The sequence below is a fragment of the Wyeomyia smithii genome, chromosome 1 (genome assembly GCF_029784165.1).
Source record: "Wyeomyia smithii strain HCP4-BCI-WySm-NY-G18 chromosome 1, ASM2978416v1, whole genome shotgun sequence".
In the NCBI taxonomy this organism is placed as follows: Eukaryota; Metazoa; Arthropoda; class Insecta; order Diptera; family Culicidae; genus Wyeomyia; species Wyeomyia smithii.
Genome location: NC_073694.1, coordinates 164,186,236 through 164,210,693, shown reverse-complemented (window position 1 = coordinate 164,210,693; position 24,458 = coordinate 164,186,236). Strand labels below are relative to the sequence as shown.

General features: G+C 41.0%; 1 protein-coding gene across 2 annotated transcripts in view; it reads right to left on the bottom strand.

The window, feature by feature from the left end:
* Positions 1–2,504: 2,504 nt before the first annotated feature.
* LOC129731795 (5-hydroxytryptamine receptor 1-like) overlaps positions 2,505–24,458 on the bottom strand; it is a 184,888-nt gene continuing 162,934 nt past the window's right edge. For both annotated transcript variants that reach the window (XM_055692108.1, XM_055692117.1), the window contains one exon: positions 2,505–24,426. In XM_055692108.1, coding sequence (XP_055548083.1) covers positions 22,159–23,565 — 1,407 coding nt within the window. In that variant the 5' untranslated portion in view covers positions 23,566–24,426 and the 3' untranslated portion in view covers positions 2,505–22,158. The remainder of the gene's footprint in view (positions 24,427–24,458) is intronic.

Below are 24,458 nucleotides of genomic sequence, written 5' to 3'. Positions count from 1 at the left end.
ATTTTCCTACCTAAGATTCCTACATTTAGATTCTTGGGGATTCCTACATTTAGATTCCATATGCGATTCGCACAGGTTCTGTCCGTATCGCAGAAAACTCCTCTCACGATTCCGTCACGGAGTTTTAGGTATCCTGAGAATTCTTACTCAGGATTCTCTGTGTGTCAGACGGTAATAAATTGGACTTCATCTCCTTGTCTTACCACGAACTGAATTTTGCTTACCTTCAGCAATATGTAACACTCAACAGCAGCGTAATAAAATTTTGTGTAGCTGATTGCAGTATCTTTTGTTGCCTGCTCCCATACGACACTACAACGCATAAAACTATCAAGCCTTGATTATGCCAACTGTACTATCTAAAATTATCAAGCCTTTTTAACGTGGATGGCGACTAGGACAGTCTTAACTAAGTAGCAGCGGGTAACAACAGCGGTGAAAACTGCAGCGGGTACCAACAGTGATAGTGGTAGCAGTGGCACTGCTTGTAGTACATACATCGGCCGGTACTTTCTCCAGTAAAAAGGTCTGCCTTATTTTGGCAACACACAAACGTTTGTGGGATCCTGGCAATCAAAGCCTGTCAGCTGTCAAACTGTGAGCGTGAGCTGCTTTCCACTATGTTATCATAAGACAGGGATAACACAGAGATGTGATCAGCATCTAATCTGATATAAAATTGAATAACAAATTGCCTTTTTGAGGATAAATTAAATACTTAATTGAAGAGTTAATATTTTCGGATACAAGCAACGTGTACCAGTAGTAGTTGTAGCGGCGTCAGCGGTCAGTGTGAGAGTGTCTCCTTGAGATTTGGTAAAATTATCTGAATCGAATGTTTAAAATATCTTGAACAATTTGCATTCTCCAATCCAATTAAATAGATGATACGATGCCTTCGTCATACAAAAATTAACCTTGATTCCCGTATTCAGTTTTTTTAACAAAACATTTATTTGACACGGCACTATTACCGCTGTTGGTTATGGTTGTTCTATTCTAGGGCAACCAAACAAATGAATTAGAGATTTAATATTTTCTCGTTTTAGAATTCGTACTAGAATTGAAAGTGAAATGTTGTTTTAACCCGCAACTTGTTTGCGCCGCATGATGTTTGTTCCATTCCTTTTCAGTGATGTCGTATTGATAAGTGCAAATTTCAATTTGGTAACGTTTCAACTCCTCTTTTGCACCAAATTTTAAAAAATATTCAATACAAGTAATACAACAAACATCCCTATTTAAATTTAATTTTACGTCAACCTTGCGGTCGTGGCTTTGCGAAAAACCCTTCTTTTATCTTTTTTTTTCTTTTCACCATTTTTGTTACTTTTCTGTGTTTTCTTTTTCGCAGTGGTTTTACATTAGTTTAGTATAATACTGTATTGTTTTGTTTAATTACACTCCTGATCCAGAATACAACGATGTTGAAGGAATTGACCCAAATCCTAGGATTTCGAGAATCTAAGTAGGTACCCTTACAAGCAATCTCCATACCACCCCGTTTCCAGCTGAGCAAATCATATACATTCGCACGCATACATCATTGGTCTACGGCTCCATCCCTCCAATCAAAATGATTTATTGCTCTGTATTCATTGTGGACAATGCGCTCTTGAGGGGGAAAACGCTGTTCCACTTGGGATATTACCTATTCCTACGTAGCATCGGTGGCGATGATTCACGTTCGCATATATGCTTGTTCTTACTGCGATTTATGTGTACATTCCAGTTCCTGTTTCGAGTATAATCACTCACGGCACGGTATCCTACCGAGATGCTCAGATCATAAGCAGGACGTCAGTATTCATATTCTGTTGTTTTCATTTTCATCCGATAAAATGACACGTACGCTTTCAATAAGACGCGCGTGCAAGTTATCTACTGAACTAGAATGAGTGATTTTCAATCATCTCGATGAAACCTACTTTTACTTCTGCTATTGTTTTGCATAGAACTACTGTATTTGTCAATATATAATAAAGGCCTCTTCTGAAGCCGCTGAGCTGAAAATTATAAAACCAAAGTATAAACTGCTATTTTGTTCCAAATACTAGATACAAAACAAATGACTGACTGCAGCAGCAGAGAAAAAAATATTGAACTTACCTTTGAACTGACTTTGGTGACTTGTAGGACGTAACGCGTTACGTTTGATAGTTTAAACAATCATAACTGACACAACTGAGACGGACAAACATCTGACAAATCAGATAGCTAATGGTCACTTTCCAGTCGTTTTGATTGATTGGTTCGAAAACAAAAGTAAATGCGAAATTATTCATTTAAGTCTCGGTGCATCATTCACATGCCGGCTGCTATTTTATTATTAATTAAAAAAATGTATCACTTGTAGCACTCAATGAAACCACAAAAGCAGAGCAATTTATTATTCATCAACCTTCTGTTCGTTAATACCATTCAAACCATTTTTCCATTGCCGACGATTGCACAGATATTCTGTTCTGGGAAACCCCGTGGGAAGTCATCATGAAAGAGTACAATTTTCCAGAAACCACACATCGCTAGTATATTCCTTTGATCTATATTTGCTAGTATATTTAATTCAGTTTCTGTTGACCCTTATCTCGACCGTTGTTTTACATTAATTTCAGTAATCATCATCATGCATCCGCTCGGTCGCTCGCCCTGGGATAAATACTTTTAACGTAGGAGGTACGGCAATATACAGGCGGCAAGAATGGAGCTAAACGCAAAAAAAAAAACAAAATTAAAGAACGTTACAACCTAACACAGGCAAGCCCCTGATATCTCAGGTGGCGATTGCTTTCCGATTTTACACTTTATGATTACGTTAAAAGCTTCGAGCGTATTCTATTCAACCGATTCGATTGCGTCCGGCCGTACGCTTGTAAATAAACTTAGTGGAGGTGTCAACAATAAATATAGTGTTTTCGTCCTTTTTTTTTGGTTTGTTTGATTGGCTTCGATTTTCTTTGCCATTTTGCCTAGTTGGTATATCGTTAGTATTTATAGCTAGTAAAATAAATTGCACCATTTGTTGATTTTTCTCGATCATGATTAGCAGCTGTGCTGCTTAGGTTTGATTCAAGGATAGTTGATGATGTTCTGAATTGAAGGGAAAGTGCATACATTTGAACGTGCGCTCGACTTTTACAATTCATTTATTTACGTTGTGTACATGAAATATTTTGACAGTAAACGTTGTTACTCTACAACATGACAACTGCTTTGTGTGATAACCTTTCAGCTCAATTTTTGTCTCTTTTCTTCCTTTGTTTGTTTGCAAGTGAGCTCCTGTTTTACCCTAGATAGCCTAGGATAGCCTAGGAATCTACTAACAAGTAAATCTACAATTTATCTACACTAAGTCAGCTTCACACTTTTTGCGAGTTGATTGTTTATAATCCATACATTTATCGTTAAACCTAGGCACCTTTTTTATCTTTTCGATGAGCTGGTGGTTGCTAAAAGAAGTGAATGAAAAGTTAGCTAGTCGTTTGTTTATAATATGTTATAACTCTCAAAAATAACAAAACATAAGCGTATATTTAGAGAGGGGATTGCACTAGTTGTAATATTAATGATTGTTTACATTGTTTTAAACATTAGTAAAGTATGTCGAGCACCATTTGTTCTATGAGAGCCGTATAGAAGATAAAAATAACCTTGCTGCTACAGGTTATGCCCTGTTTACAGAGCACAGTTGTTGAGTATTACACCACACCGCGGGAATCAGGAATCGACAGTTGAACTTGAACTAACACACTGTTCAATTGAGTAACAAACCAACAAACATTAAGGTTCATGAATTGTAATGGAATCAAGCTGTCGGTAAAAACCGTTAATATTTTTCAGACTTTTGAGCTTATTTTATACAAAACTTGGTGATGTTGAATTCTACCACCTTACTACTGACAATTAATTCAAATCAATTTTTTGGTAAAGTATTTTTTTATGCAGGCCGCACACACCTGCTCGGGTCAACAAAATGACGCTTCTATATTTTTGCTGTAAGTTTTACTTGAATCCGTAAACAATCGCACTCACTATTAGCATTTAAAATCTTTTCCTTCTTAAACATTACATACCTTCTAATTTCAAAGCTTGTATTGTGAAGAGTAAGCGCCTACCTAAGGTACATTGCTGCGCTTGATAAAAACATGCTTTCGTGTTCAATTGGTTGCTTTATACTAGACGCCCACTAGAGCATACTGGAAGCATATTTTACTATCGTACACTCTACCAAAAACAAATTAGCAATTCTGGAAGACAATAACATTTTGAAACTTTTTTCATTTTTTTTAAACATTTGAAAAAACCTTTTTTTCTAACGTTGAAGTAAAGCTCTGCGCTGGGTTCATTGAGTTTTTTAGTCTCTATTATGCAGGTCTCTGATAAACTCAGCCTGAACACAGTTAATTTATTCAGCAGAACACAAGTTTTGCTCGCCTCCGCATATGTTACAGGACCCCTATGGCGCTGCTCAATTGGGATGACAATTCTTGCTTTGCTCATCACAGTACCTACCTTAAACGGATGTAATACAATTCATGTATTTATAATTGCACAAAGTTGAGTACAAGACTGCTCAGAAGAAAGAAATATCTGCTTATGGTACATTTGAAATCAAGCCTTGCCAGCTTCATGGCATCTAAATTAAGAGAAATATTCGGCCGCAACGCAACTATATTAAAAGTATGGTAGTAACTACCATGGAAGGGGTACAACCTTAAACAAGCTAGATATTTAAAGTAGCACCAAAAAAAAGTGTTCGTTTGAAAAAGCATGGTTTCGTCCGAGACTTCAGTTTCAAATAAAACTTCACTCCCAAGCTTCACTTTCCGGACATCAATTCGGCCTTAAACATGTAGAAGTGAACCAGATTAGTTAAACTATTGAGATGAGAAAGTTCTGTTAAATTTGTTATCAGCACAGAAAAACGAGACTTTTCATTTTCTTTTACTGCTAAGCAGTGAAGTAACTAACTAACTAAAAACAAAGTGGTTCTACATTTTATCAATCGAACGAAAAGTACGTTATTGCAACTCATAAAATGGTTCAATAATTATTATCATTCAAACTCTTATGCAACATTCCAGGCGATTTCGGTTTTTCTTTCTTAGAATCAACTCGATTATCAAGAGACTTCGCGTCGATACCTTCCATGAAGTCGTATTTTCTACAGATAGATACGCGATATAATTTTCGGTATAAAAAGGTTCACTTTACGAGGAATTGACAGGAGTGGAGAGACGTTAACGTGAATACAACATCCTTAGCTTTCGTAGCATTGTGTAGTAGGCTGAGATGAATCAATGGGAGATACGTTTCGGTAGTTGCATAATGACTTCGTGAGGAGAAATATTTTAGTCTGTTTTAATTTAGTCAAAGGTCCGATATTCTCGCGTGCGCGTTCGCGGAGGATATAATAAACTTGTAGGCGCGATATTTGTTATTACGAACTCGGTACTTGAATTCAGCCCATCGTTTACCAAAGCGAACTCTTCTGCAAACCCTACTATTTTCCCCAACATCCCAGTGATTTCTCGTGGGAGTGCAGAGGTGTTCTCGGCTTCTTATATAGCGAGTATCACGTCAACATATACCCATACACACTCCTTCATTGACCTGCATTCGGATGCGGCCGGCGCTGGTATTGCCTAATAGAAAGATTAAATTCGCCAGTTTTTACACATTGAGAATGAATGTTAGTCCCAAGCATCATCCATTGGTTCTCTGTTTAAATACAGCTGATCTGGCAATAACGGAGTAGCAACCGCAGGCGGTCAATCATGCTCATGCTCATTCTCAGAATCAACTCAAGTATAGAAAAAAAGATTATGTCAACAAATTGTTCTACAATTTCATCATTAAACAACTACACGCAAAGTTTTTTCGTATTACTTAATTAGCAATAACGTGATATGGCTCTTTAGGTAACAAATTTGTTACCTAAAAAGTAATAAATTCATTCAAGTAACAACACATACTGTCACATATTTAGCACGTGTTACGGGACTACGACTATCTAATAATGGACATTTCAACTATATGCAAAATTTTCTCTGTCGAAAAATCGAATTCCCTTTCCATCTCCAGTCAAGAAACAACACCGTCGCATATGTTGTACTGTTGTACATGTCAGGCCGTGAACATACTGGCGCGGCCTGTGCTGTGAGGGCGACTCACCCTGCCGCAGGTTATTGTACAGCACTACTGAGGGCTGTACATTAAGCCACGGCAAGGTGAACCGTCTTCGCAACTCAAGCCGCGCCAGTATGTCCTCGGTCTTACTAGTTCCTTCTATCTCCAATTCATCCGGTGTGCGTGTATTAGTTTGTTGTACGCATACGGAATACAGTAAACACTGGGGAACGAAACAGTGGTGTTTCTAATTAGACATTTGAGGCTGACGGTTAAGATTCTGATTATGTGTGAATAAAGGAGACAGAAATGAACCTTATCGTTGCATTAACACAAATGCAAGGAGTGAAGTCTTGCTAACACATGCATTGCGGTTCTTGGCTTTATGTTCTCCTGCAGAAACACATACATGCGTGTGTATTGTTTGTTACTTTTTGGTTATTGCTCTTTGTGTATAATGCGCGGTCTAATACACAATAAGCAATAAATTGTTGCACCAAAGTAACAAAATATTCCCCGTTTGTGTTGGGTGTATAGATATTAGATAAACATCAATTTCACAGATATAAGATTTGTCAGAAATTCACAATCTTCGGTAAAATTGTTTCACATGCACTAATCTTTTCTACGTAAAATTGAATCGATTTTAAAACGAAAGATCTGTTTGTGTAAGTTTAAGCGAAAACTTTCGAGAATATTTCAATTTGTATAAAAAAAAAAACAATGTAGCAATTGGTTCACAATTTTCGTTACAAAGTTTGAGAAATTGTTCACATGAGGTCATTATGCAGAAATCCCACTTTGGTGCCGATTGGATTTGAAGGGGGGAATAAACATATTCACTCACCAACGCGTATCTTTCATCGTGTTCCTGAGAAAATTTTACACGAAAAACGCGAGCTACAGCATTTTGAGGAAATAAAATGGAATTTATAATGATTTGCTTACTATTTCTATTCGTATTTTACCGTCATTGCTAAGTTTCAAATGCAGAGTTGACAACCTGGAAGAAGCGTCAAACTTAGCTCTGGTCCTCACAAGTTGCTATGTCATACCTCCACGAGTCGAGTACGATCACAACTGGTTGGTGTAACTTGGGCAATGTTGTCATCCAACAATAGCTAAGTGAGAAAGTTCAACGTGATCTCGGCGGTAAATGAATTGTTTCGCCAATTCGAGCGTCTGCTCTCCAAGTTGGTGCTCCTCAAAATAGCGTCTGTTTTCCATGTTAGGGAGGCTGATCAATGTCCTGGTGCCAGTTGGAAACTTTAAACAGTGCTGTCACGTTGGTCCTCGGCGTGACTGCGGATTGGTGCTGGCCTTACAAGTCAGCCATAAAAACAATAGACCTAGCCAACGAAAACGGACTAACGATTGGAAACTCGTATCGTGGAACTGCAAGTCTCTTAATTTTTTTGGCAAATACCCGCATTCTTTTCGACTTATTGACGATCCGCTTTTCGACATTTTGGCGCTGCAGGAGGTATGCTGAAAGGGAGTAACGGTTCATACGTACAGAGATGGTTACATTATCTACCAGAGCTGCGGCAACACACACGAGCTGTGAGCAGCTTACATTGTGATAGGCAAAATGCAGAAGCGCGTGATTGGGTGGTGCTCAATCAACAACAGAATGGGAAAGTTGGGGGTCAGAGGCCGTTTCTTCAACATGAGCATCATCAACGTGCACAGCCCTCACTTAGGAAGTAACGATGACGAAAAAGCGGCCTTTTACGCGTAGCTGGAGTGTACATACGATAGCTGCTCAAAACATGACGTCAAAATCGTTATCGGAGATCTCGACGCTATAGGAGGCCAGGAGGAATTCACACCGGTTATAGGAAAGTCCAGCTCTCACTACTCAGCTCAGCTTCTGGGATATTATCGACGTCCGAACCTATCGGGACGCAAACGTCGAATCTGACCTCTATCTCCTGATGGTCAAAATGTGCCAAAGACTTTTGGTTGTCAACAACAATCGCTACCGTCGCCCGTCACGGTATGATGGAGCGACTTAAACTCCCAGAAGTCGCTATTGAGCACGTGCAAAGCGTCAACGAATGAGGGAGAGCCTACCGAAGATCCTCTGGAGAACTGCTGGAGTACTGCACCCTTTAACAACGTAGCGGAAGGTGCTGTTGGTTTTCTCGAGAAGAATCGACGTAACAAGAAGGATGCTCGACTAGACGAGAAAAATGCAGCGCGGGCATTGATGCCGCAGCAAAGGACCCGTCATAAAGTGAGTCGATTTAGCAGATCCATCTTCTCCGGTACAAATAACGCCACCTTCTTTATTTCAGATTGAGGGAAATTTTGCTGCCAAATTAAAACTAGAACTCTCCAGTTTCCAATCCACAATACTTCCCGAGACGACTGCTAGGTATTGCTTCAAGGGGCGGCTTTTATGCTTTGTGCAACCTCGTGGCTTTATCAGGTCTCCTAGCTAATTAGTTAATTAACCTGGAGACTGGCAGTTAACTAACACTGGCGTATATCAATCAATCTATCGCCTTTGTAACTCTAGGACTATTTGAAAGGTGGCTGCACAAACCGCTCTCCAGATGTTCGTGCCTCCACACATCCTCCGAACTAGGTTATCCGGAATAGTGTAGTGTAGTGTAGTAGTAGTAGTGGCCCGCTCACTACCATCATGTCACTCCGCGCACGCGCAAAACGAGAACATACGAAGAGGACATGCTCAGCAGTCTCTTCCACATCCACGCACTTGGGGCACATGGAGGACCCCGCATGCCCGAACCTATGTGAATACTACCTGAAGCAGCGATGACCTGACAGGATCTGTGTCTGGTGGAAGTTAACTTCTTCTTGGTGCCTCCCGATCCAACCGAATAGTACTCGGAATAAGTCGGTGCGTCCATCTACCTTTTGCGGAATTGGGCCAATCCTGCTGCCATCCGATCATCGAGAATGGTCTTCTGGTACCTCATATGCCCTTTGTGTCACGTTGGTCAAAGCGTTCTGCGTCCTCCCTAATATAGGCATCATACCGGTCAAGACGCAGATCGGGTCGTATGGCACTGTACAAAACGCTCTCGCAACTATCGCAGCTATGAGCCTGTAGTTACTTTCCAGTTTACCACGATAACTATTAGTACCTAGCGCTATGGACCACACTGGGCCCCCATACCCAAATATGAACGAAACCACGCTGGCAAGAAGTTTACGCTTGCTACCATTCAGCGCTGAGCTATTCGACATCATTCGAAATAGTGCTGCTATAGCATAGTTGATGTGACTCTTAAATGTGAGCTCATCGTCAACCATAACCCCCAAGGGCTTCAAAGATCACTTTGAGGTAATGGTGCAGTCTCCGACTCTGACAACCGCCTGTTGCTGTGATTTGCAGTTATTCACACCCGTGACCTCCGTGTTATGGTGCGCTAACTCCAGTTTTCTGGAGTGCATCCAGTCTAAAGGCCCAATGACACCTTCTCCAAACAAAATAGAAGGCGTGATCGCTATCCCGCCTTCCATTTTGTATGGAGAAGGCGTCATTACGCCGTGTGTGCATTTGGGCCTTTAGACCTTGCGTATATAGTGCGCGGCCGTCAACTCGACCTCCTCGATCCACTCGCCGTAGACCTCAGGCGTTATGTCGTCTGCAAACGACAAACGACGATCACAACTCGTACAGGTAGCTTTCAACAACCCGTCGTACATGACATTCCACAATACCGGTCCCAGGATAGAACCTTGCGAAACTCCTGCGGCAATTGGGATGCACTTCTGACCCTCCTCCGTGTTGTAAACAAGTACTCAATTCTGGAAGTAATTTTCCAGGATCTTGTACAGCGACACCGGTTCATAGATGCTCCTGAGCGCAAGTGCTATGGACTCCCAACTGGAGCTAATGAACGCATTCACCACGTCAAGCATGACGATTGCGCAATAACGTATGCCCCTTCTCTTGGACTGGAGTACTACTTGACGGATAGGATAGCAACCAGCGTGGATCTGCCCTTCCGGAAACCGAACTGGTTACTTGCCAGACCCTTTACAGCCACCGTGTACCTTATTAGTCTGTTGAGGATACTCGTCTCAAGCACCATACCCGCAGTGTCCAGCAGGCAGATAGGCCTGTATGCCAGGGGACCCGTTGGTTTCCCAGCTTTCGGCAGTAAGCCCAATTACATTCTACAGGAAATTAAACGCATTCCACGCAGAGTTTGTGCCGCAAGCTGATATGTGTCGGGATAAATAAAGATGAAAAAGTCTTGACGCGGATGAACGTGAAGTAATCGACAGGTGAAAACAGCACTACAATGAACACCTGAATGGCGCAGAGGCAGAGGACCAAGACGGTAAGAGGAACGACTTCGTCAGCATAGCGGATGAGGGAGACATATCGCCTACCCCCCAATAATTGATGTAAAAATTGCTATCAAGCATTTTAAGGATAACAAATCAGCTGGAAAGGTTGGCATTGCAACGGAGCTTATCAAGCTAAGCCCGGATAGGTTGGTTTGTGGGAAGATATCAAGTCGGTTTTGTGGATGGGTGATCGACAACAAACTAAATCATTACACTGCGGCTGATCCTCCGAAAGTCTTGTGAATACCAGGTCCCTTTTTCAGCGATTTCAAGGCCGCTTACGACAGTATCGACCACGTAGAGCTATGGTAAGTTATAAGCCAAAATGGTTTCCCTGTGGAACTAACAAGACTGATTAAGGCCATGATGGATGGTGTACAGTGCCGAATGAAGATTTCGGGTGCGATATCAAGTCAGTTCGAAACACGTAAAGGACTTCGATAACACGACGGCCTTTTCTGCCTCCTGTTCAACATTGCGCTTGAAGGTATTATGAAAAGTGCGGATACGATCTTTAATAAATCCAGCCAGTAAACCTGCTTCGCTGACGACGTGGACGTTAAAGGCGGTTGCTGAACAGTACACCAAGCTTAAACGTAAAGCAGGAAAGCATGATTGAAGGTGAATACGTTGATAATCAAATATCTGCTAATAGGGGAAACCGAGCTCGGAAGGGCTCGCAGTAGCGTAGTGATCGACGGAAATGAGTTCGAGGCGGTTGACGAATTCGTGTACTTTGGACCATTGGTAACATCAAACAGATATTACAAAAGTTTACATCAATGAACAACGTAATCCTAATTCCCTAACAAAAAACATCAGACAACAACTGCAGCAGATAAATCCGCAGACGTATTGTAGCTGGAAGTCATGCCTACTACGGATTCCACAAGACGTTGAGGTCTGGTAAACTTCGCCCCCATACCAAGTGCATAATGTACAAGACGCTTGTAAGTCCAGTAGTCCTCTACGGGCACGAGGCATGGACAGTGCTCGAGGAAGACGTCCTTGCGCTAGCCGGTTTCGAGCGACGTGAGCTTAGGACCATCTTAAGCGAAGTATGTGAGGATTATGTATGGAGGCGAAGATTAGAACACGAGCTGGCGCTACTCTTCGGCGAGCCCAGTATCCAGATAGTCGCTAAAGCTGGAATGGTACAATAGGCGGGACATGTTGTCCCGCAAAAATAGTGTTCAAATACGGCTGGTACGAAACGTAGAGGCGCGCAACGAGCAAAGACGTTGGACCAAGTGGAGCAATATCTCGGAAATGCAGGACACTAAAGGAACCGGAGACAAGCTACCGAGTACGTTGGCGTAACATTGTGATGCAGGTCAAATTCTGAAACTGTTTTGATAATGAATGTTAGAACATAATAATTCCAAATTAATAAAAAAAAATTTCAATGTTGGACAATGGGTACCACTTTTGATAAAAATTTTGATATACACTACCCGTCATAAGTTTGGAATCGCTTTACTGGGTATTGCAACACCCACTTTGAATTTTGCAACACCTCCCGAAAAGTTTAGCATCACCTGGAATAGGTGGATATCTCGTGTTTTTGACAACCTAGAAAGTTGCGGTTTTCAGCAAACTTGTTCAGAAGGTCAAAGGCTACTGTATGGTGGCCAATTCTGAGAGAAATTTCACCGCTAGGTGGCGCTGGTGGGCCCACAATTTGCCGTATTTTGAACCTAACTAATCTCACGATTCCGACCTGCTAGAAAGTTACGGTGTCCAGCAAACTTGTCCAGGATGTTGAAACTTCAACTTATCGCGCGAATTTCACTACCCAGAAATTTGCGGTCGTTGGCTAGTCCCATCAGTTGTGGTCAAGCACGTCGAAACACAGTATAACGCCGCATATGTGTTCCGAACTATTCCATTGTGGCTATTTCCTTTACAATTCAGTGTCAACACAAATCATAATTATCCAGTGTTCTAATTAAAATACGACTTCGACGACTTTGACAACTTCGGCAACTACCAGGACAAGTGTTTTTGACTTCGTGTATACATTTCGAGTGAATACTCGTTGGATGGGGCTAACATGCGCTTTCTCGAACGCACCATGTAGTGAAGTCAGAACCACTCGACGTTCGGTCTCCAGCTTGCAGCGGAAAGTAATACGAAATGCCCCCTGTGGTAGTCAAATCCTTCAATATCGGATTAGAGGCAAGCCTATTGCAACTTTTTGTAGCCAAGGTAATCAATTTAGTCGCGATATCGTCAATTTTCCCCTTAGTAAAACGGGTTGTGTATGCTGCTGATCAAACTGTCAACGTACCAACACAGTCGCATGCTATAAGTTATAACCTCCTCAAATGAAAGCACTTCTTTAGAATGAACACACACAAGCTTACGTATTGTGTGTGGTGATCAAATTGTTAACATTCAAATTGGTTTCACTTCGTCATGTGTAAACTATCAGTGTAAACGGTGTGATTCTTGAGCTCAACTAAGTTCGAAACGCTCAAAACTACATACACACTAGCGCTGCGTTGCGGCTGAATTCCGCACTATACTGTCCGCTAATTACAAGCCCTTGACTTCTTGAGTAACTTTGCTGAAAATCGCAACTCTCCAGATGGTGGGATTATTGAGCTAAATAGCGTTCAAAACCTCATACACACTCGCGCTGCGTTGTGGCTGAATTCCGAACTAAACTCTCCTCCAATCAAAAGCCCTTGACCTGCTAAGCAGCTTTGCTGAGGACCACAGCTCTCTAGGTTTTCAGAACCAAGAGTAAGAGTTACATTGATCTGCCCATATCAAGTGATGCTAAACTTTTCGGGGTGTTGCAATATTCAAACTGGGTGTTGCAATACTCAGAAAAGCGATTCCAAACTTATGACGGGTAGTGTATTCAAAATTCTTTGGCTAATTTCCTCCAACTTGCATCATTCAGAATATCGGGTTAATCTGAATTCATTTTTTTGCAACTTGTCAAAGCTAAATGCTTTAAGACAAATATTCGAACGAAATGCTGCGAAAGCGAGTTTGGAGAATCAGCACATAACAACGGCCTAGAACTTTATTGATGGGCTAACTTTAAACCAGATAGAAAAAAAACGCTATCAGTTTTCGTCGGAAACCGATTACCATGAAGTGTAATGATCGTTCACGTATAAACACGTGTTATTGAATTACACTGGTCGAGAAAAGGAAAAAAATTAATCCACCTAGCGGTGAGACCCAGCCTTTCTCCTTCGAACTTATAGTTTGTTAAAATAGATTTACTCCAACACTTACAAAATACACCTTGATTATTTTTGCTGGATTTGTTATTCATTCTAAACAACAAATTTTTGGTAGCCAACAGCACAACTATACCGAACATTTAAAATTTAACATATCATCCGCTTCGAGCAACACTGGCACAACTCAAAATTTTGCATTTTTGAGTTTTTGATGGCAAACGATGCCAAATACTGTTAAGTTTCATCACACGAAATCCCATTTCGAAAATCACAAAAATTTCAGAGTTATGAGTAGAAGTGCCTTTGCAGCACAAATCGAAATTTCTCCATAAAGTTAGTAAAAATAAGGTTTCAACTTGGACAACGTGAGCACGTAATATGTGCATAAGAGACCCAAAGGTGTTAAATAAGGATTGGTAATCTTAAACTTCAAAGTTTTCTTGAAAATCGAAAAATAAATTTTCGACGCAAATTTTCAAACGCGTTTTTCTCGAAACTATGTTTTTTGAGTTGTGCCAGTGTTGCACGAAACCGACGATATGAATAGAAATTAACACATATACATGCAAATAACATTAAATTCTTTCAACTATATGATGCGATTTTGTTTTTGATTGTGGTACTATATACTGCCTATGAATATTCAGATTCTTTAAGTTAACGTTAGTCAGTCGATTTCAAATAATGTATAATTAAATGTTGTTCCTTATACATTAATTTGAATGATCTTATCAGTGAAATTGAAATTCTTTAACACAGCTGATATTACTGATCGTTTCTGAGAGGCATCCAATGAATGGCCAAATACCAATCAATATAGGTTCTTGATTGAACGGGGGCCTAGTGTGGTTGGTAACGTCTCCGCCAACCACGCTCGACGCCTGGGTTCGAATCCCACCGCCGACATAGGTGTCGATGGTTGTGAGGTGGCGTGATCCACTCACAACCAACCCAACTGGTCTAGATTCAATCCTAGCCGACACCGGGAGATTTTCTGAGGCGAAAAATCTCTGGGTGTGGAGTCGCCTCCCTGGGCGTCGGTGATTGGCCACAACAGTGGCGGAACTAGACCGACGGAAAATAAGCGAGAATAAAAAAAAAATAGGTTCTTGATACCTGGATTATACCCAGTGGCCAGAATCCGACCTAAAACCCAATTTTCAATCCAGATGACCACTTCTGGTTGCCTGATAATCATAAAATCCATCATAAATTTGCCGAACTGCCTAATCTGGGTAATTCTATGGCGAAGATGGCAACAGTTTCCGATCAACAGCCTAAAGTGACAAATATCATCCAATACGATTTGGGAAAGCGGTATGATACCCTGAGGCCAGAAATCATCTTCAGACGCCATTTTAAATTTCTAGACAGTAGCTTCCGGTTTCTACCAGTCTAAAAGGGACAAACATTACCCAATGTGAGTTTTTTTCTACAATATTTCTACAATTTAACACATAATGGATAAAATAAAAGTCCGATTACACTGGTCAACACAAGTGTTGCCCAGAAGGTCAAACTAAGAAAAAATGAAAAATTATAGTTTTTCCTGTGAATTTTTTTCTTTCTAGGGCAAATTTTCCTATATGATGATTTTCAGGTGCGGGAGGTGGTTCACATGCTTTGTGCCACCTGCGACATATCAATGGTTGTCGTTGACACTAGGACTTTAGCGGTGTTATCGATGGGAGGCGGTTGTCGATGTTAAAGATGGGTACCAATAACTTTTCTATAATGTAATGGAACATATGGGAAAGATCACGAAAGATCTTTATTCTTGTACGAAAATAGACCTGGAACTGAAATTTAAAAAGCAGGGTTTTCTATAAACTGCACACTATTTACCAATGTCATTATCGGACTATGGTGCAGTAATGATAGCCAAAATCTTATGCTTCACTTTTTCGATTTTTATAGCTTTTGGGCAGATGTTTTATATAATACGTTCCAATTATGACTGGTTCGGCATTTTGTTATTAAACTTGAGACTATATATTGGTCAATATGGATAACTTCGTTTTTAAATTATGGTTTGTATGCATGAAACTTTGCCAATTTTTCTATTAAATAGGTAACATTCACATCGAAATGTCGTATCCCCGAGCGTCTGCGTCGGTAGAAGGAAAAATAGCGGTCGTGCGTAATGCTTCGGTGTAAACCGCGTTTCCGGTTCGGGAGAGTTTTGCTCATATGAACGTTTTCGAAATTAAGTGATTTCGCGGAGTTTACCCAGATGCTTGTTCATGTCTCACCGAAGATTTCGTTCGGTCGATAAATATCGTGACTAACGAAAACGCGATGTATACCTTCCAAAGAATCGCGGCCAACGTGTACTCGAGATTGACAAATAGCTGGTTGCTACAAGTGGTAAAGGCTACTTCACGCGCGTCGTACGCAGAGGATCGCGGTGTTTGGCAAGAAAGATACTCATGGTTCGTTTCCGTAATAAGCGCGCATCATTTTTATATTCCGTTTTTCAGGTGTGTTTTTCGCGGGATCGTTTTTTTAGAGCAGACGAAGTGAATACGAGAGACGTCGTTAGTCGATCTGTTATATAGAAAATATCCGGTTGACCGAACCTAGAGAGACTCCGCGTTTATACATTTCAAGAGGCCTATCTTCAGATAGATCAACAACGCGCAATAGCTTTCGGTATAAAGAGGATCACCTTACGAGGAGATATCCGATCATTTGAAGTTGTCTCGATTCGGTCAAAGATCCAGTATCCTTGCGTACGATTTATTGTTGCTGTGTTACATTTTCAAACTGAATAAGTTCGAATCGCATTATGAATATCGTGGCGGATGTAATGAACTCAATGGCGCGACACTTGTTGTAAGGAACCCGACGCTCGAAATCAGCGCATCGTTCACCAAAACGAACCCTGCTGTATACCTTGCCCTTTCTCCAACATCCCAGTGATTTCTCGTGGAAGTGCAGAGGTGTTCTCGGCTTCCATAAAGCGAGTATCACGTCAACATTTTCCTATACAAACTCCTTCTTTGACCTGCATTCGGATGCGGCCGGCGCTGGTATTGCCTGATAAACATATTAAGGTCACCAGTTTTTACACATTGAGGATGCATGTTGGTCCCAAGCATCATCTATTGGTTCTCTGTGTAATTACTGCTGATCTGGCAATAACGGAGTAGCAACCGCGGACGGTCAATCATGCTCATGCTCATGCTCATGAATTTTTTTCTTTCTAGGGCAACTATTATGAGCTTTAGAGCAAAAAATTAAAATCAAATAAAAACTGAGTTGTTGAAATCAGTGATGCAATCTTTGGCAAAACGAGTGAATTTGATAAAGTTTTCTGAACACGTTTCTTTTCATAACTTTCGAACTACATGTTCAATCATGATCAAATTCGTTATTTAGGGGTTTTCAAGACAGCCCGTTTATTTGATACCTGATTCGTTCAAATCGGTTGTGTAGTTTCTGAGATAATGGAGTTCCATAACTTTTACATTTTGATACATAACAGACAAAGTTACAGTCCGATTATAATTAAATTCAATAGGGTTTTATCAGCAACTAGACCTTTCTATTGCAACTTATTTTGTGAAAATCGGTCCATCCATCTCTGAGAAAAGTGGGTGAGTTCAAACAGTCTTAGAAACATATTTCTTGTCATAGCCTGATTTCACATTATTATACATAACGGACAAAGTTAAAGTCCAATAACAAAAAAATTCAATAGGGTCTTATGGGGCAACAAGACCTTCCATATGACACTAATTTTGTGAAAATCGATCCAGCCATCTCTGAGAAAAGTGAATGAGTTTAAACAGTGTTTGAAACACGTTTCTTTGCATAACTTTTGAACTACATGTCCAATCATTATAAAAAATTTTCACAAGTGGTTCAAAAAAAAAGCTCGTTCTTTTGATACCAATTTTGTTCAAATCGGTTTTGTAGTTTCTGAGATAATAAAGTTTTGTGATTTTCACATTTTAATAACCTCGAAACTAAAAATCCGATTACAATAAAATTCAATAGGGTCTTGTGGGGCGACTGGACCTTTCATTTGCAATTAGTTTCATGAAAATCAGTCCAGCCATCTCTGAGAAAATCGAGTGAGATTGGGAGACCGTTACATACATACATACATACATACATACATACACACACACACACACACACACACACACACACACACATACAGAAAATTCTCAGCTCGTCGAACTAAGTCGATTGATATACGAGATTCGACCCTTTGGAGCACTTTTATACCTTTGGTTTTTCAGTGATTGCTATACCTTTCTAGGAGAAAGGCAAAACGGTTCGTTCCGGAAAAAAATGATTATAACTATTCAACCATTCTTATAAGTTTTGGTGCCCCTAGCCATTACCAAAACCGCCTCAACTTACGTAAGAATGTCGTATAGAAATTGATCGCCGGGTTCGTCGCTTTAACGTTATGTTTACGAGCAAACTCATTTCAGTTTCTGAAAAACGGGTAATTGCTAGTAAATTCACAGGAATGGTTGAATAGTTATGGTCTTTCATTTTTGCCTTTCTCCTAGAAAGGTATAGCAATCACTTGCAAAACCGAAAGTATAAAAGTGCTCCAAAGGGCCGAATGGCATATGTCACTCGACTCAGCTCGGCGAGCTGAGCATTTTCTGTATGTGTGTGTGTGTGTGTGTGTGTGTGTGTATGTGTGTGTGTGTATGTGCAGAATTATATTCTCACTCACTTTTCTCAGAGATGGCTGGACCGATTATCATAAAATTGATTGCAAATGAAAGGTCTTGCTGGCCCATAAGACCCTATTGAATTTTATTGTAATCGGATTTTTAGTTTAGAGGTTATGTGTCAAAATGTAAAAATCATGAAACATCATTATCTCAGAAACTACACAACCGATTTGAACAAAATTGGTTTCAAATGAACGGGCTATCTTAAATACCTCTAACGTTTGAATTTTATAAAGATTGAACTTGTGGTTCAAAAGTTATGATAAGAAACGTGTTTTAAAGACTACTTAATCTCACTCATGTTTCTCAGAGATGGCTGAACCGATTTAAATAAAATCAGTGTCAAATGGAAGGTCTAGTTGCCCCATAAGACCCTATTGATTTGTTTTGCAATCGGACTATTACTTAGCCTGTTATGTTTAAAAATGTGAAATCCAGCTATGAACAGGTACATGACTTATTTGATCATAACTAGTGTCATACGAACGAGTCATCTCTCAAACTTGCAAATAACAAACTTCATAACAATTTGATATGTGGCTCAAAAGTTGTGGAAAGAAAAGAAATTCAAAACTATTTAAAATTATGTCTGCCTTGATCGATATATGTGGCCTCAACATAATTTAAATGTGGTATCGTACTATTTGAACTTTCCAAATTCATTGATTCCTTGCGATGTGTTTAAAGTCTGCAAATGCACGACGAATCGGCCATAGGATATGATCAAAGTCAAATAACAAATCGTTTGAAATGATTGGTTTTATCGAAATGAAACATCCTCGACTGTTGGCTTCACCTTAATTCTGAATATATTCTTATTGGGTGGTATTCGGTCGTTTTCAGCAGATTTTCTGGCATCAATCTGACACCGGAAATACCCATATTGGGAGGTACTCAGTTATTTTGGTTGTTTTCCAGAAACTAAAAGTGGTCGTCTTTAAATTCAAAATGTTGTCCAGGGTCAATGTTTGGTTTCTATGCATCATCTCGATTACGGGATTAACACCTGTTTCCTAGAAGTTGCCATTTAGCAATTCAAAATGATGCCTGAGGTCAATTGTTAGGTCATTGCATCACTCTGGTTCCAGAGATACTCATAATTGGATGGTATTTGGTTATTTTAGGCTGTTTTTCACCAACCGGAAGTTGCAATCTTGGATTTCAAATTGGTATTTAGGATAATTTCTGGCCTCTGAGCGTCATTTTGGTTGAAGAAACACCCATATAGGGTGTTATTCGATCATTTTCGGCTGTTTTCCAGGAACCGGAAGTCGCCATCCTAGAATCTAAAATGGGGTCTGTGGTCGATTTCAGCTGCTGTGTATCATTTTAGATCCGGAGATACTCATGTAAGACGGAAATCGGCCATTTTTGGCTGTTTTCCAGAAACCACAAGTTGCCATCCTAAAATTCATAATGGTGTGTGAGGTCAATTTTTAGCTTCTTGCAAAATTCTGGCTCCGGAAATACTCATACTGGGTGGTATTTGGTCACTTTCTGTCATCTGGGCATGATTCTGGTTCCGAAAACATTCATATTGAATGGTATTTGGTCATTTCCGTCTATTTGCCAGACACCGGAAGTCACTATCTTAAAATTCAAGATTGTGTCTGTGATCGATTTTGAGCTTCTGTGCATCTTTCTGGTTTCGGAGATGCTCATTTTTAATGGGAATCGTCCATTTCTGGCTGTTTCCCGGAAACCGAAAGTTGCTATCTTACAATTCGAAATGTTGTCTGAAGTCGATTTGTGGCTCCAGTGCATCATTACGATTCCGGAAATTCCCATATTGGGTGGTATTTGGTCGTATGTCGCTTTTTCCGAAACCGGAAGTCGCCAAACAATTTCTGGATTTTGAACGTCATACTGGTGAAAGAAACCCTCATGTTGGGTGGTATTTGGTCGTATTTGTTACCACTAAAAACATTCACCTGCCAAATATGGTTCCATTTAGTTAATTAGCTCGCGAGATGTGCAGAAGTATGTGCAGAAATTTGTGCAAAAACATGTACTTCCTGAACCGTTATGCAGAAACATGTATTTTGTCGAACCATTATGGAAATATTTGTTACCTCTAAAAACATTCACATACCAAATTTGGTTGTATTTTCTTGATTGGTTCTTGAGCTGTGCGAAATTTGTGTTTTACTTGTATGGGACCCCTCCCTTATAGAAGAGGGAGGGGTGTCAAACCATTATGCACATATTTGTTACCTCTAGAAACATTCACTCGCCAAATTTGGTTCCATTTAGTTGGTTAGCTCTCGAGATGTGCAGAAATTTGTATTTCATTTGTATGGAACCCCTCCCTTCCAGAAAACGGAGGGGTGTCGAACCATTATGGACATATTTGTTATCCCTAAAAATATTCACATGCTAAATTTGGTTCCATTTACTCGGTTAGTTCTCGAGATATGCAGAAATTTGTGTTTTCGTCGGTAGTTTTCGAGCCTATATGGATCAGACAGAAAGACAGACCGGACTGCATTTTTATATGTATAGAGTACAACATCAATGTTTTAGAACCTAAAGAAAGAATATACATTTATTGGTTTGAAGCGTTCATGTAAATATATTTTTACAAATAAAAGTTTGAATGAGAAAGGCTGGGTCTGACCGCTAGGTGGATTAATTTTTCCAGTTCCAGTTTTCCAGTTTGAGTTATTATTGAACCGACTGTTTTCACTCAGATTCCAGGGATGCACTTGCAGCAGTATTAGATGTTATTAAATTTCAACCCAAACACGGAACAATGCCGATTCAATAGAGCTTTCTGACAGCTCAATCCGTCACTGCTAAACACATTAAATTATAGAACCCTTTTTGTGTTGCTGTAAATAAAGCTGTAAATCAATCATTCAAGTTAAAAGACACAATTCGTAGAAGAACCATACACGTACGGGAATTTTAACACCAGTTGCTAACCAATCGATTCACACCGTGTAAAACACATCAATATAATCATGAATAGAAAGCTCGGTTCGAAATATTTGATTCAGATAAAATACTCCTAGGTATTGTACATACACAAACGACGATTCATGACGATTTTGAAGTTTAGTTTTTATTTCTATAACTATTTCAGAAGTTTGATAAAAAGCATCTGGTACGAGATTTTTTTCACCCAAAATCGAATATTTTTATAAGCTTGATTATCAGTAAGAAATAAATGAATCTGGTTGACGCTAACCTATCGCTTCCTGATTCGCAGCGTGTAAAGTGATTTCCCGCTGAAACTCTAGATACTAGATACTAGCACTACCGAACCTGCACCAATCACCACCAATAGCAACCACCAGCGCCACCTCTGTTTAGTGCCATACAACTTACATGACAGTGAAACATTATTAATTTAATAACCTTCACTTATATATTGAAATTTCCTAACATTTTATCTTATTTTACATAGCTAAAATGAGCCTTTTTAGTCAGTCACAAGAACCATTCTGTTCGCGTATTTCCATTCGCTACTCTATCATGATATTAACTTTTAGTTATCAGCATATTTAGGCCTTGGCCGCCCGGGTCTACAACTTTTCCGGTTGAAACGCTATCTTACTATCGCTGCTAAACAGGTTGTTTTCGTCGCGCACACACACACTTCTCGGAAGCTACTACTAATACAACTACAACTACCACTACTGAGATTACAACTACCGCTACTACTATTACTACAACTACTACTACTACTAGCAATACTACGAAACAGTGTAAGTGGGTGCAGGTAACTTCGTTCGTTCCGATCGGTTACTTCCCGTGTCGGTACCGAGTGGTGCACTGATTGTATCATTTCAGAGAAAACTCTCCCGCGCCGTCTGCTGACCTTCGTTGTCCAGCACGAACCGCTGCGAGCCGGGTTCTCCGTACTGGCTGTGGTAGAAATCCTCCCGCATCAGAATGTTCAGATTGGAACAGCGGAAGTAGAGAATCTCCTGGAACGGCTTGCGAAAGTCTCGGTTTAGCGTGGCGTAAATGATCGGATTGAGCAACGAGTTGGCATAGCCTAGCCACAGGAAGAAGGACGATAGGGTCGGATAATCGTCATCCATGAGAGGCCGCACCAGGGCCAGGATGAAGAACGGCAACCAACACACGGTAAAGGCGGACATGATAATGCCGAGTGTGGTAGACGCTTTCCGTTCTTTGGCCAGCTGAAAGCGGAGCTTTTTCTGGTGGGGCGACCCAGCGGATGGCTCCGGTTCCGGTGGCTTGAGCATGGCTTGGTTTTTATCCACTGCGAGGGAATTTTCCAGTCTTGTTTGGGCCCGTTTTTCATCCTTCACTATTCGTCGGGCGGCTCGGAATATCTGATAGTATACAAAAAGCATCACCGCCAAGGGAATGTAGAAAGACCCCAGGGTGGCGTAAATTTGATAACCTACATCTTCACAGACGGCGCAAAATGGCCGCTGATCGGCACCTTCGCCGATTGTGTGCTTATTGCCTAGGATAAGCAGCGGTGGCAGCGAAATGCAGGCCGCTGCAAGCCAAACCAGTGCCACGCAAAGCATCATCCGACGAGGAGTTCGCTTCACGCCGTACTCCAATGGCTTGGTGATTGCCCAGTACCGATCAACGGATATCGCGCATAGGTTTAGTATCGAAGCCGTACACGAAAGAACATCGAACGATACCCAGATATCACAGAAGACTCGACCAAAGTTCCACTCGCCCAAAACCTCGTACATCAGTGCCGGTGGCATCACGAGACAGGCAACGCACAGATCGGAAACGGCCAGCGAAACCAGCAGATAATTGCATGGTCTTCGAAGTTTACGCACCAAACAGACGGCAACGCAGACCAGGATGTTGCCAACGATGGTACCGAATATCACAGCTAGTAGAATGATACAGATGATCACCTTCCGGATGGTGTCAATCTCCGGCTCATGATCGAGTGCTTTGCCGGCTAGAGTTGACGCAATGATAGACCCCGCCGTGGTGGTCGTCGTGCTGCTGGTTGCCGAACTGAGCGCATTTGAGCCACTCGAACCGCTAGCACCGGCTGCGGTGTGACTCAACGTTTGATTCAAGGTCAACAGGGCGAAGGGTGCTACCGTTTGGATGCTTCCACCGACGATCGGAACCGCCGAAATGTCGAATTCGGGAACAGCGCTGGCACTCGACGAAGACACGCGATGCTGGCTTCCGACAGTGATTTCATTAACAAGCCGCGAAATGCCTAGTCTAGCGTCCATATAAGGACCAGAAAGTGGCTCTTTTCCGCTTGGCGACAATTGCTAGGAGGGGCCTCGTACAATTTATAGAGTGTGTGTGTGTGTGTTTGGGTATAATTCAAAAGACTAACTTTACTCTCCTAACGCTCATAGCTTCGAACATGTTCCGATGCTCCATTAACGGCATCGCACTTCCGGACACCAGGCGCCGCTTTAATCTTTACAAAGCATGACTCGCTCTTTGATCTCGTTAAAACCTCTCCACAACAGGTTAGAATTCTATGCATAAAAAATATATATCACCTTGTCATTTATGGCTACATTCCCCAGGACATCGTCAAGCCAACTTTTCATATCCTATTAAAATTTTAATGGCAAACCCGACCGTGACACGGCTCCGACCGGACTGGGATCTCTCACTGTTTATTAATTACGGCTTGAAATGAGATACCACCAGTCCATAGTCCAGAGCGGTGCCATGAATAGCGCGGCCAGACACCGGAAAATTTCCCATTGAAGCCCGATTTGCACACGCTACAGATGGCACAGCACTAAAGTAGAAATTGATCAAACTTTCCGAACCGGAGGATGACTTTTATTACTGTCGTGCTTCTTCTTCGTTTCCTTCGCCCGAACGCGCCGAGGATCGGTTTTATAATAATTGATTATCACCCCTGGTGGGTGGCGGAGATCTCTTTCACCGGACACACCGTCAGTTAGAACGCAGTCCGACCACAGCAACCAGCAGAGCAATAAAACTCCTCACTCCTAGAGCCGGCGGCATCCGAGAGCATTTCCCGTGGAATCCGTCCGGTTTTGAGCTCAGGGAGGGCCCTGAGAAGGGTTGACAGTAGTGCTGACTTAGATTGATTATAGCACCATCTGAAAGCAAATCGAAAAAGGAGAAAATTAAA